A 14,852-nucleotide genomic window follows, 5' to 3' on the forward strand; every position below is an offset into this window, starting at 1 on the left:
GAACAAAGCTAGTGGAGGTGATGGAATTCCAGTTGAGCTGTTTCAAATCCTGAAAGATGATGCTGTGAAAGTGCTGCACTCAATATGCCAGCAAATTTGGAAAACTCAGCAGTGGCCACAGGACTGGAAAAGGTCAGTTTTCATTCCAATCCCAAAGAAAGGCAATGCCAAAGAATGCTCAAACTACCACACAATTGCACTCATCTCACATGCTAGTAAAGTAATGCTCAAAATTCTCCAAGCCAGACTTCAGCAATACGTGAACCGTGAACTCCCTGATGTTCAAGCTGGTTTTAGAAAAGGCAGAGGAACCAGAGATCAAATTGCCAACATCTGCTGGATCATGGAAAAAGCAAGAGAGTTCCAGAAAAACATCTATTTCTGCTTTATTGACTATGCCAAAGCCTTTGACTGTGTGGATCACAATAAACTGTGGAAAATTCTGAAAGAGATGGGAATACCAGACCACCTGACCTGCCTCTTGAGAAATCTGTATGCAGGTCAGGAAGCAACAGTTAGAACTGGACATGGAACAACAGACTGGTTCCAAATAGGAAAAGGAGTACGTCAAGGCTGTATATTGTCACCCAGCTTATTTAACTTCTATGCAGAGTACATCATGAGAAACGCTGGACTGGAAGAAACACAAGCTGGAATCAAGATTGCTGGGAGAAATATCAATAACCTCAGATATGCAGATGACACCACCCTTATGGCAGAAAGTGAAGAGGAGCTAAAAAGCCTCTTGATGAAAGTGAAACAGGAGAGTGAAAAAGTTGACTTAAAGCTCAACATTCAGAAAACGAAGATCATGGCATCTGGTCCCATCACTTCATGGGAAATAGATGGGGAAACAGTAGAAACAGTGTCAGATTTTATTTTGGGGGGCTCCCAAATCACTGCAGATGGTGACTGCAGCCATGAAATTAAAAGACACTTCCTCCTTGGAAGAAAAGTTATGACCAACCTAGATAGTATATTCAAAAGCAGAGACATTACTTTGCTGACTAAGGTCCGTCTAGTCAAGGCTATGGTTTTTCCAGTGGTCATGTATGGATGTGAGAGTTGGACTGTGAAGAAGGCTGAGCGCCGAAGAATTGATGCGTTTGAACTGTGGTGTTGGAGAAGACTCTTGAGGGTCCCTTGGACTGCAAGGAGATCCAACCAGTCCATTCTGAAGGAGATCAGCCCTGGGATTTCTTTGGAAGGAATGATGCTGAAGCTGAAACTCCAGTACTTTGGCCACCTCATGCGAAGAGTTGACTCATTGGAAAAGACTCTGATGCTGGGAGGGATTGGGGGCAGGAGGAGAAGGGGACGACCAAGGATGAGATGGCTGGATGGCATCACTGACTCGATGGACGTGAGTCTGAGTGAACTCCAGGAGTTGGTGATGGACAGGGAGGCCTGGCGTGCTGTGATTCATGGGGTCGCAAAGAGTTGGACACGACTGAGCGACTGAACTGAACTTAACTGAGAGAGAAAGATGGAGAAGGAAACGGCAACCCACTCCAGTGTTCTTGCCTGGAGAATCCCAGGGATGGGGGAGCCTGGTGGGCTGCTGTCTAAGGGGGCGCACAGAGTCAGACACGACTGAGGCGGCTTAGCAGCAGCAGCAGAGAGAAAGAGCCAGGAAACGCCAAGAGAGGTTTCCCTCATCCATCCTTAGGCTCTGATGTGTGACCGGGGGTGACAGGAAAGAACTGACTCCAACCCCTGGGCTGCAGACACCTCAGAGGAACTTGAGTTTGGTGACAGATCTCATGGCTGAGAGTGTTCTCTCTTCAGGTAGTACCCATATATCTGCCATCCCCAGCCCTCCCTTGGGGAGGCCCTTAGCTTCCCTAACGGGTGTTATTGTGGGTTTTCTTCTTAACCTTATGCCCCCTTCACTGAAGTGTCAGCACCATATTTTTTGGGCATTCCCCATGCTGGAGCCAGTGCAGGTTCTCACATAAAGTTGAGGTGGTACAGGCACAAGCTATCTGTGCATTTTGTGTGTGTGTGTAAAAAGTAAACCTACAGGGAAACATCTAATCCCTTACCAAGACTGAAAAATAGCCATCTTAACTGTCTATTGTTTGCTTTTAAGGAATAGTTAGGGAGTTTTGAGGAGAAGGCAGTGGCACCCCACTCCAGTACTCTTGCCTGGAAAATCCCATGGGTGGAGGAGCCTGGAAGGCTGCAGTCCATGGGGTCACTAAGAGTCGGACACGACTGAGCGACTTCACTTTCACTTTTCACTTTCATGCACTGGAGAAGGAAATGGCAACCCACTATGGTGTTCTTGCCTGGAGAATCCCAGGGACAGGGGAGCCTGGTGGGCTGCCATCTATGGGGTCGCACAGAGTCGGACATGACTGAAGTGACTTAGCAGCAGCAGGGAGATTTGGATGGACATGTACGCACTGCTGTATTTAAAATGGATAACCAACTGTAGAGCGCAGGGAACTCTACCCAATGTTGTGTGGCAGCCCGGATGGCAGGGGAGTTTGGAGGAGAATAGATACACGTGTACACATATGGCTGAGTCCCTGGGCTATGCACCTGAAACTATCACAACATTGTTAATCGGCTATACCCCAAAACAAAAGTTAAAAAAATGCCCTTAAAACAGGTAAGCAGGAATGTGAGCTGAGAGAAATGTAACAGCAGGGGGCAGTCTATGTGGCTCATATTCTGCTTTGTCCAGCCCTTACTCCCACAGATCCTGACACAGCGGGTGAAACCTTTCTGAAAATTCACAACAAGGGAGAAAATTCTCAGGTCTTCAGGCTCAGTGGACACAGGCCTACCCAGGCCCAGGCTCCTAATGGTCTTTGTACAAAGACTCGCCCCTCCCTTGCCAAAGCCTTTCTGTCTATTGTGCTGGCCAGGGCCCCTCTGGGAGCCCGCATCCCTGCGGGATAGATCAGTATGAAAACAATATATCTTCCCTTCAGTGGTCTTTCACAAGTCTGGGAAGCAAGGCTTCCTTATCTGTGGTCCATGGATGAGTTCAAAGGACTTTCAAAATTCTGAGTATGTGGGCATTTCTCTGAGAAGCTAGGCGGTAACTTTTGTGGATTATTGAAAGTCTTTGTGACCCCTGAGCCTTTAGGCACAATTACTGCTGCAGTTACTTAAAGCTGTGTCCCTGACTCCTCAAGTCTTGTAGTGCATTAGGGCTGAAGGGCCCTTGGAAAAGCCAGGGAGACCATTCCCCTGGTTTTACAGAATAGGCAACTGGAGCTTAGATGGTTTCCTTTCCAGGGTTTTGAGGCAGAAGGGGGATTGCAATAGAGTCTCCCAAGATCCAAGCCTTGAGACTAAGGACCCTCTCTCCACACATCACAGTACCTTCACCCTGGCAGTGGCATCTCAGGAAGTGTCATCACTTTCAAAAGGTGATCTCTTGGCTATCTCCCATGGGACTAGGGACTAGGAATTCGTTTTTAGCAATGGTCTGTTTTGTTGTTGCTTCCCAGGTGGCTCAGTGGTAAAGAATCTGCCTGCCAATGCAGGAGACATAAGAGACACAGGTTCGATCCCTGGGTCAGGAAGATCCCCTGGAGGAGGTCATGGCAACCCACTCCAGTATTATTGCCTGGGAAATCCCATGGACAAAGGAGCCTGGTGGGATACAACCCATGGGGTTGCAAAGACTCGGACACAGCTCAGTGCCTAAACAGCAACAATATCCTTGCACAGGCAGGTCCAAAATCCTCTGATAAAGGAGAACACTCTTCAGAAGTTGGAGTGCTGCAGTTCCCTAGCCCCTGCCAGTCAGCAGAAGCCTGGGTGCTCGAGGCCCAGAGAGGCTTCTTGGAGATGCTGTCTGAGGAGCTACCTCTGATGAGTCCTTTAGTCCAACAGGCTTCAAACCAAGGTTCACTTATGCCTGGGGGGCACCCAAAGACTGCCCAAGGGAGACTGGGGCACAGATAGTTTTAAAATAATCTATTTTGGGGGCCTCCTTGGTGGTCCAGTGGTCAAGACTCTGCACTCCTAATGCAGGGGGTGAGGATTTGATACCTGAATAGGGAACTAAGAGTTTGCCTAGTGAGGCCAAAAATAAATATATAAAAGAATCTATTTCCAAATCCTTAGTTTCATATCTTTTTCTTCCTAAAACTGATCTGGGGAGACCCAAAGGACAGTATTCCATTCCCACCTTCCCTTCCCCTCAAGCCTCCCACCACCCTCCCCTGCCCTGACCTCACCATGGTGCCCCACCCCAGAGTGAAAAGTGTTTGAGGAGCCAAAGAAGCCTCATTATTAGTGCTGTTGGAATCTTGGTGAAGAAATCATCTCCTGCCCCAAGGTCATGAAGATATTTTCCCATGTTTTCATTTACAAGTTGTATTATTTTACTTTATATATTTAGATCTATAATTCTTCTGGAATTGATTTCTTAAACAAAATGTGGCATATCCATTCAATGGGTAATTATCTAGCCAAAAAAAGACTGAAACATTGACACATGTATAATATGCTGCTGCTGCTGCTGCTAAGTCACTTCAGTCATGTCTGACTCTGTGCGACCCCATAGACAGCAGCCCACCAGGTCCTCCGTCCATGGGATTCTCAAGGCAAGAACACTGGAGTGGGTTGCCATTGCCTTCTCTGATGTATAATATTAATGAACTTCAAAACACAATATGCTAAATAAATCAGGCACCAAAGGTCACATATGATTCCACTTACTTGAAATACCCAGGGGAGGTAAACCCATAGAGACAGAAAGCAGATAAATTTTCCAGAGGCTGAGGAGGCTGGAGTTTGGGTTGATGAGAGTGTTTTCAAAGTTGATGGATGTCATGGATGCACAGCATAGTGAATGAACTAAGTGCTACTAAACTGTAGCAGTTTTTGAGGTACACTTTTTGAGGTCCATCAGTGTTGTAGCGTGTGTCAGTTCTTCATTTCTTTTTATAGCTGGATTAGATTCCATTGAATAGATAGGCATATTTTGTATCCATTCTTTCACTGAAGGACATTAGGGGTATTTTGATCTTTTGGCTATTGTGAATAGTACCATATGAAGATTCATGTACACATATTTGGATGCCTCTTTTCAAAATGGGGATTCCCTAGTGGCTCAGATGGTAAAAATCAGCTTGCAATGAAGGAGACCCGGGTTTGGTCCCTGGGTCGGGAAAATCCCCTTGAGAAAGGAATAGCTATCCACTCCAATATTTTTGCCTGGAGAATCCCATGGACAGAGGAGGCTGGCAGGCACCTCAAAATAATTGAAAAAAGCAATTCTTTTAGGTATATACCTAAGAATAGAATTTCTTGGCCACATGGTAGTTGTATGTTTAACTTTCTGAGCAAACTCCAAATGGTTTTCCACAGCATATGCACCATTTTACATTCTCACCATCCAAGTACAAGGGTTCCAATTTCTCCACATCTTCACCAAGTCTTGTTAATGTCCATTTACTTTTCATTATAGCCATTCTAGTGGATGTGAGGTTATACCTATCATTGTGGTTTTGATTAGATTTCCCCAATGACTAATAATTGAGCATCTTTTCATGTGCTTGTTGGTCATATGTATATATTCTTTGAAGAAATGTCTGTTTGAGCCCTTTGCCAATTTTTAATTGGGTTGTTTTTTTTTGCAGTTTGTTATTTATATATTCTGTTATCTATTATTATAAGTAATAGTTATTTTTATATATTCTATATATAATAAATAATAGTTACTTATATATTCTGGATGCTTGAACCTTACCCTATATGTGATTTGCAAATACTTTCTCCTGTTCTGGAGAAATGCATCACTTTCTTGCACAGAAGTTTTTACTTTCACGAAGTCCTATTTTTTTCTTAAATTTCGTATGATTTTGGTGCTATATCTAAAAACCATTGTCAAACACAAGGTCATGAAGTTTTGACCTATGTTTTCCTCAGAATTTTTATGTTTTAGCTCTAACATTTAGGTCTTTGATCCATTCTGAGTTAATTTTTGGTTGTATTGTAAGGTACGGGTCCAACTTCAGACTTTTTCATGTGGATATACAATTATCCCAACACTATTTTTTGAAGAGCCTATTTTTCCTCATTGAATGATTCTGACACCCTTGTCAAGAATCATTTGATAGTAGATGTATGGGCTTGTTTCTGAACTCTCAATTTTATTTCATTTGTCTATATATCTGTCTTTATGCCAGTACCATACTGATTTGATTACAATAGCTTTATGACAAATGTTGAAAAAATCAGAAAGTAGGGGTCCTCAATATTGTTCCTCCTTTTCCATGTTGTTCTGATTATCGGCATGTCTTGCAATTCCATAGGAATTTTAGGGTTGGCTTTTCTGTTTCTGCCAAAAGAGCTGTTGAAATTTTGATAGAGATCAATCATATTGAGTTTATAGATTGCTTTGTGTAGTATTGTCATTCTATCAATAAATCTTTCAATCCATGAACACAAATAGTTGGCATAATCAAAGAAGGAATTACTTTGATCATTAAGGTCTGTTTAAAAATGCAGATTTTAAGTAGATAAACATCAGGTAGATCTGGGTGGGCCATATTCCAGGCCTTGTGAAATCCACTATAAGACCATTTGTAAAGAAGGCAGAGAAGAAAAAGGTAATAGGTAAGAAACTTCTAATTGCATATTAATTACTTGATCATATGTAATATTTACTATGCCTAGAAAGCAACTCCAAAAGGTATATCCTGTAATGACTGAATGGTACTGATTTGGTTAGTGCTTTCATTTGCAACAACATCTCTCCAATACTAAATAAGCTTATTCTAAAATTTTAAGTTATAACTAATATTTTAAGAAATATTAGACTCGATTATACTTACCAAAGGAACATTAATATTTTCCTTTGTGTTAAATATGGATTTAGACTTTTACTTAAAAAGGAATTAATGTGATCAAACTGATTAATTCCAGTCATCATTGTTGGGTCACACCTAGTACCAATCAGTCTCTGAAACTTTTGCTTCTGTCTTCCCTTTCATGGCACAGTTGCTAGTCAACGTACTCAGTTGGATTTGGGGGCAGACCATTAGGAGGCTTCACAAAAGCTATAAAAGTTCCTTTCCTCAGGTGGCCCTGGCATTCTAGGAGCTCTGGGTCTGCATAATGGCTCATTCTGATAACTGTATGTGAGGATGATCCCAGGGCAAGGTACACTTATGTCCTTGTACATTTAACTTATAATTTGCACATGACTGTACACAACTGGCAGGAAATTACAGACAGAGAGGGTCAGCATTTCCACATATTTTGGTGGGGGGGGAATTCAACCCATAACATCCTGTTTTAATTTGTATTGGACTGTATTAACTATTTTATGTGGGATTGAAGGTTCAAGGTCTTCCATTTTATAGAGCAAATTGTGTCAAAGACTTTATTTTTCATTAAATCAGAGCATATTTTAGGGTAATGGGCTATGGAGGAATTTATGCAAGGCAACAGTTCTGATGGTTACAGTGAGGCATAGTTTTTGTCCTCTATTTTTGTGTTTGGTAACTCTCCCCTAAGAATAATAGGTTCCTTTTTAAAATTTAGTGAAGACCTCCAGGTATAACTGTGTTTCCTAAGCCTGGTGCTGATTAAGGCTATGAAGCTTTGCCAATTGGTGCATATGAACAGATCCTAAAGTTAATTTAGAACCTATATTGTAAGGGTACAAAAGCCAATTCAGTTCAGTTCAGTTGCTCAGTCATGTCTGACTCTTTGCAACCCCACGGACTGCAGCACGCCAGGCCTCCCTGTCCATACCAACTCCCAGAGCTTATTCAAACTCATGTCCATCGAGTCCGTGATGCCATCCAGCCATCTCATCCTCGGTCGTCCCCTTCTCCTCCTGCCCCCAATCCCTCCCAGCATCAGAGTCTTTTCCAATGAGTCAACTCTTCGCATGAGGTGGCCAAAGTACTGGAGTTTCAGCTTTAGCATCATTCCTTCCAAAGAACACCCAGGACTGCTCTCCTTTAGAATGGACTGGTTGGATCTCCTTGCAGTCCAAGGGACTCTCAAGAGTCTTCACTCATAAATCAAAGACCTGTGAGAAGTCCAAGAGATTCTACACCTATATAGAAAAAATAGTACAGGCTGTGGTGGGTGGGCTTCTGTTTAGTTGTGGCCTGTGGGTTCCAGAGTGCGTTTGCTCAGTAGTTGTGGCATGTGGGTTTAGTTACCCCGCAGTATGTGGGATCTTAGTTACATGACCAGGGATCACATCCCTGTCCCCTACATTGAAAGGCAGATTCTTAACCACTGGATGGCCAGGGAAGTCCTGGCTCTTCCTTGACTTGAGCAAAATCTCTCTGTTAAAACTTCTCCCACGGGAGGAAATACAAAAAGTATCCTAACTATGTTCATTGCATTTCAACAGGTCTGCTGGGTAATGTCAGCAATTATGGTCTCAAGATCCAATCATCCAGTGAAAGCTTCAAGGCAATTCAATTCAAGGTAGGATTCTCTACACTTCCTTGATCTCATTGCCAGCCTTGGCAATGAGTCTCAAATTATTGCTTTTTGTTAAATACCAATTCACATAAATGGGGTGTTAAATTGTAGAAAATATAGTTGTGAGTGGTCAGACTTCTCACGCCGTATTACCTTGTGAGTCTCTGATATAGAACAACTAGATAGTTAATGTTAAAAGTGTGTGACCCATGTGGATATTGTCTCAAAGTAGGACATAGATTTCTACGGGATGTTTTTATTAACAGTGAAGACTGGACTTTGTGTTTTTTACAGTGCTACTGTTTAAGGAACTAAAATGACTATTATGAGGAAATGTGACTTGGCCCCACACTGGCTGCCCTGCTCAGTCTCACATGACAACTGAGGAAACAGAGATATGGATGCCTGGACGAGGGACCCAGGCCATGTGCGCCCTTCCTTGAGTGGCGGGGAAGGCTCAGCCATCCAGGTTTCCTCTCAACCATGTAGGACCATGTAAAGGCACTAAGATACTGTTTTCAATGTTCAGAACAAATAGAGGGATGGGAATTGTTTCCTCGTCTTCCATAAGGATCAAGAGGAGGCAAACTGAAGGGGTAGAAGGCTGGGGCCCTTATGCCAAACAAATTGGGTTCACTTCCTGGTTCTGCCACATACCAGCTGTATGACCTTGGGCCAATTACATGCTTTTCCTGTACCTCAGTGCCCTCTTCTGGGTAAGTGGGCGTGACAATGGACCCACCAAAGCTGTTATGACATGACATGAGCCAGAGTATATTAAGCCCTTTGGAGAAGTGCCTAGCAGACAGACACCCTGAGCAGAGGTCTGCTGCTGCTGCCGCTGTTCTTATCAGGAATGTATTCCTCATAAAATGGAAGCCTGAGACTGGGGAATGCATATCATCACCTTCTCTTTCTCTCCTGAATGAGAACCTCTTAAAGCCACAGACTGGTAGAGAGTCTTCCCTGGCAAAGTCTGTGCCCTTGCCTTGAACTCTAGTTACAGGTTGGTTCACTGTTTGTTTGTCTGGGGGTTTTGATATCTTTCTTCTGAGCCCCAGTGCTCTTTTCTTGGAGAAAACAGGCTGAATTTGGGTCAACCTGCCTTGATGTTTGCACCTCTCTGTGTCTCAAATTTATGCTTCCAGAAATCTTTTTTTTATTTAAATAGTTTTATAGAATTGACTCACGTTTATAGATTCTTGTAGAAAATACAAGAATTACATCTACAGAGATCAACTAATAATCCATCTCTCTACCCCTTCTCTGTATTCCCCCATCTTACACTCCTACCCCAGAAGAACTGTCATTTGCTTGCTGTAAACATTTCAGATTTTATTCTTTGCATTTACTTTTATCAATATAGATGACTCTGAAGAAATACAAATGTGATACTAAGACACATATTGTTTTTCAAGTTTATTTCTTCAACTATCATTTCTTGGATATTCTTTCCAGGTCAGTACATAGAGGACCCCTTCACCATTTTTAGTAGCTGCATTTTATTTCATACTATTGATATACTATAATTTATTTACATAAGGAAATTAGAAAAATTGCCTTTGTCTTAAGTGGCTGTCTCTTTGGAATAACAAGTTATTCACCCAGATATTTTATAAAAACTATTGGATATAAGTTAAATATGTAAAAGAAGATATGTGCTCTAACAATAAAATATGAAATAGCAGAAATGATGTGTCCATTTCACACTGACTACAAAACACACATGAATATCATTTTTAAAACTAGAGAGAAATGTGCTTGAAGCTTTTTATTTTCTGTTTTAAGACTAAAAATACCATTTCATGCATGATAGGAAAATTAATTACTGCCATCCTATCAGTTCTTCCCAAAATACATCTTTGAATTCAGTGTGAGCACAATCATGAACCTCAACAGGATTTTGCCATGAAATGAACAGTTTATTCAATCAAATAAAAGAGAATTGATGTGAAAGCTTCTCAGGTGGCTCAGTGGTAAAGAATCCTCTTGCGTGTTTGATCCCTGAGTCAGGAAGATCCCCTGGAGGAGGAAATGGCAACCCACCCCAGTATTCTTGCCTGGAGAATCCCATGGACAGAGGAGCTTGGTGGGTTACAGTCCATGGGGTCACACAGAGTTGACATAACTGAGCAACTAAACAACATGTGGAAACAGCCATGATTGTGAGCTGTTTCAAGATGTGAAAATCTATACTATAGATTTAGCGACTAAAACAAGAATCAAAAATATGTCAATGGAATATAACAGAGATTCTCAACACAGACCCATGTATATGACAGAATGAAGGAAATGATAAGGTTGACATTTCAAATTATACTATGCCCCAAAGCAATATCTTATGACCACTTGCTGAAAGCAAGTGTGTGTGACAGGAAGGTGGCAGGGGTGTGGGGCAAGAAGTCCCTCGGTCCACTGGATTAAGTGGGTTTCCTCATCTTTTTCAGGCCCTCTCAGCTGTGCTCTCTTCTGAAAGCTGTCTGTGGAATCAACCAGTCATGGATAAAGGAACCTCTAAAGTCAGTCCTAACACGTGCATACCAAACCCACCCTGGCTTCCAAAAACATAAACAGTTTTTTACTTGGTAGGCAACTGGGAAGGCACAGAAATGATCTGGATTTGTCCAAATGGCTGTGGATGCTGACACAAGCTGCACCAGGGTGGAGTTGGCCATTGCCAAAAAGTCATATAACCCACCTGCTTATGCCTGTCCATAATCTTGGAAAATGCAAAAAAAAAGTAAAATAACAAAATCCTCCCTTGTTTCACTGGTTAAAATGAAAGATGCCTGTCAGTCCTTCTAGTTTGATATGTTTTTATGTTGATATAATTTTCCTGGGTTACACTGGAGAGGAAATTCTATTCATTCTAACAGTCTTTGCAGGGGCTCTCAGACACAGTGGAGATGGTGAGATCACACTTCATATCAGATTTCATGGTGAGATCACACTTCATATCAGATTTCTTTCAGCTTTAATCTGAAAAAAACGTCAAGGGAATAGTTGGGTAGTTCTAGGTCACTCAAGGACCCAAGACTCCTGTCCCCTAGGCAGACATTCACTGCCATTCACTGCCAAGGAAGCGCACTGCTTCTCTGCTGGGCCTGAAACTGCCCTCCCCACTCCCCCAAGAGACACTCTGCTGCTGGGAGGCACCAGCAAAGGGAATCAGGCCACAAAGAGCCCAGGCCCAGGAAATATTCCCCAGCCCCACTGGTCCCTGTCTCTTGCCTCCAGAAGCTCCCCACATAGCAAGCATTCCTGTCTCTGGAGGCAGCAGAGGGAATCCTTTCCCTCACCTAGAATCCCAAGGTGGCCTGGCCTGGGAAAACTCCTTCCATTTCCCCAGGCAGCATCCCCAGGAACTCAAGGAAGCCCCAGTAGCCTGCAATAAACCAAGCAAGGCAAAGGCCCCACAAAGGCTCTGAAAATCACGCTGTCCACACAACCACAGCCCAGAGTAGGAGGCCAGGGCCTGCTCTCCAAACCCAAACAGGGAGACTACCTGCTACACTACCAAGCTTCCAGAGAACCCAGTGTCTCCTAACATGACACCAGAAGTCCAGGACACAATGGAAAATCACCCTTCATACAGAGAAGCAGGAGATTCACAACTTGAATAACAAAAGACAACCAAGTGACACTAACTCCAAAATGAATTAGGCATCAGAATTATCTGACTGTGATTTTAAAGCAACAACCATAAAAATAATTCAACAATTAAATGTTCATACCAGCTTGTTTGGGGCTTCCCAGGTGGTGCTAGTGGTAAAGAACCCGTCTGCCAATGCAGGAGACATAAAAGATGAGGGTTTGAGCCCTGGGTGGGGAAGATCTCCTGGAGAAGGGCATAGCAACCCACTCGAGTATTCTTGCCTGGAGAATCCCCATGGACAGAGGAGCTTGGTGGGCTACAGTTCATGGGGTCACAGAGTTGGACACGAATTAAGTGACTTAGCACACACACACATACCAGCTTGTCTGTAATAGCCAAAAGCTGGAAATCACCCCCAGGTCCTTCAGTGGGTGAGTGGTTCAACAAACTGTGATACATACATACCATAGCATGCTACTCAGCAATAAAAAGGAACAGATATTGTTACACAGAAGGATTTAGATAAGTCTCTGGAGAATCATGGTGAATGGGGAAAAAGCCATCTCAAAAGGTTACAAACTATGATTCAATTTATAAAACATTCTTAAAATGACAAACTTCTAGAAAAGAACAGGTGGGTGTTGCCAGGGGTGAGGGGTTTGGGAGTGGGTAGGAGAGGGGTGGATGGGAAGGACAAGATGAGGGTGAGTCTATGAAAGAAAAGCAGGAGGGCCCTTGCAGTGATGAACTAACTGTTCTGTATCCCGACTGTATTCATGTCAATATTCTGGGTGTACCTTGTGCTGCAGTTTTGCAAGTTATTACCACTAGGGCTTCCCTGGTGGCTCAGCTGGTAAAGAATCTGCCTGCAATGCGGGAGACCCAGGTTCAGTCCCTGGGTTGGGAAGATCCCCTGGAGTAGGAAATGGCTACCCACTCCAGTAGTCTTGCCTGGAGAATCCCATGGACAGTGGAGGCTGGCAGGTTACAGTCCACGAGGCTGCAAAGAGTTGGACATGACTGAGCGATTTTCACTTCACACCACTAGGGAAATGAGGGAAAGGGGAAAGAAACATCTCTATTTATTTCAACTGCCTGTCAGTCTACAGTAATATCAAAATGAAAAGTTTAATTTAAAAGCGGGACTCGAAGACATGCTCCTCCCTTCCAGAAAGACCCCAAACCACCATTTCTGAGGTCTTTCACTCCACATTCACTCCACCTTGACTTCAGAAACTCTCTCGTTAGCAGCCATGCTCCATCCTGTCAGTGAGGCCATTCCACAGCCCTGACTGCTGACCTTAATACAACACCTAACAACTTCGTTTGTTTGTTTGTTGGTAGAGGGCGAGGTCTCGTGATGTTGCCCAGGCTGGAGGGCAATGGCTACTCACAGGCACAGTGTGGTACTGATCAGCAGGGCAATTTTGACCTCTATAGGCCACCTGGTGGTCCCCTGCTGCTGGGATGTGCCCTTGTGGATGATCACCTGGATCCCAGAAGTCCTGAGCTCAAGAGGATCTCCTGTGTCAGCCTCAGGAACAGTAGGGTGTGCCATAAGCAGAAATTGCACCGGGCCTGCTCAGTTTTAAGCATCGACTATGTGATCCAAATGTACATGCTGCTGCTGCTAAGTCGCTTCAGTCGTGTCCGACTCTGTGAGACCCCAGAGACGGCAGCCCACCAGGCTCCCCTGTCCCTGGGATTCTTCAGACAAGAACACTGGAGTTGGTTGCCATTTCCTTCTCCAATGTACACGATGGTCTCCCTTAAATCCTCAAAATCCCAGATGCCATTTTACCAAAAGGGAATTGAGGCCCAAAGAGGAAAGTGATTTGCCCCAAGTCACGTTGCCACTGAGCAGCAGGCAGAGCCAGGATCCAAACCCCTCTGATCCAAGATGACACTGACTATTTGCAGCAGTGACCTGCCTCCCTGTGAAGACAGGCACTCTACACTGTTCCTCTGTGTGCTTGGGTTGGGGGTAGAATCTGGAGGATGAAAGTTCCAGACTAAACTACAAAGTCACTTGCCCATGTCTTTCTACTCAGGAGACTACTGAGGGGAAGTAAGAGATTGTGATGTCCCAGTTGGGGTCACCGAAGCGCACATAAAACATCTCTTTCTCAGTCACCTCTTCCCTCATTCTCAAAAGCTCTGTCTGCATGCATTTTAAAAGAGTCACAGCTTCTTGGCAAGTTTATCTATCGGATGGTGCAGAAGCTGCATGTGCACCCTGCTGTGGGTCTCCTGGGACAGGATGGCCAGGAACTGCTCCATCACCAGCAGCTTCAGGACTTGCTCCATGCGCTTCTCCAGCCAAAGGCACACATCCATGGCAAAGCTCAAGGAGCTGCCTAAGTGATTCCAGGGACCAGCAGCGGAATCCACAGAAGCACAGATGACAGGCCCTGGAGCTGGGCCTCCTTTGGCTCTAGCTGCAGAAACTACTCTGGTTTCACAATGAGGACCACTTTTTGCTCTTGGGAGTTGGGGTCAAACGCAGACCATCTTGGCTGGGAAACCATCCAAAACAGCTGGTGAAGGCACCTGGCGCCCCATGCAACAATACACAAAATCTGCAGGAGTCAGCGTGTCCCTGGTGCCAAGTCCCAGTCCATGAGCCCAACTCCAGCTCAGATAGAGCTGTTTGAAGTGCTTTGGCCTCTGTGGGTTCAGGATGGTGGCGTGCCTGCCTGTCTAGCTTCCACCAGCGCCTCTGGGAGGCACAGTTGCCGGCAGCTTTTTCCTCTCTGTCTTGGACCAACACCAAAGTTTGGCGTCCAAAGACACACACACACACACACACACACACACACACACACACACACACACA

General features: G+C 44.1%; 1 protein-coding gene across 5 annotated transcripts in view; it reads left to right on the forward strand.

The window, feature by feature from the left end:
• Window positions 1–11,202, forward strand: part of ZNF75D (zinc finger protein 75D) — a 26,724-nt gene extending 15,522 nt beyond the window's left edge. Inside the window, exons 6-8 of one of the 5 annotated variants that reach the window (XM_040266207.1) lie at window positions 8,348–8,424; window positions 9,788–9,879; window positions 10,869–11,107. In XM_040266207.1, coding sequence (XP_040122141.1) covers window positions 8,348–8,424; window positions 9,788–9,879; window positions 10,869–11,010 — 311 coding nt within the window. In that variant the 3' untranslated portion in view covers window positions 11,011–11,107. Of the gene's footprint in view, window positions 1–8,347; window positions 8,425–9,787; window positions 9,880–10,237; window positions 10,404–10,868 lie in introns of those variants that run through there. The other 4 variants (XM_040266209.1, XM_040266210.1, XM_040266206.1 and 1 more) reach the window with 4 other exon arrangements.
• The last annotated feature ends 3,650 nt before the right edge of the window (window positions 11,203–14,852 follow it).

The sequence above is a fragment of the Oryx dammah genome, unplaced genomic scaffold (genome assembly GCF_014754425.2).
Source record: "Oryx dammah isolate SB20612 unplaced genomic scaffold, SCBI_Odam_1.1 HiC_scaffold_23, whole genome shotgun sequence".
Taxonomy (NCBI): Eukaryota; Metazoa; Chordata; class Mammalia; order Artiodactyla; family Bovidae; genus Oryx; species Oryx dammah.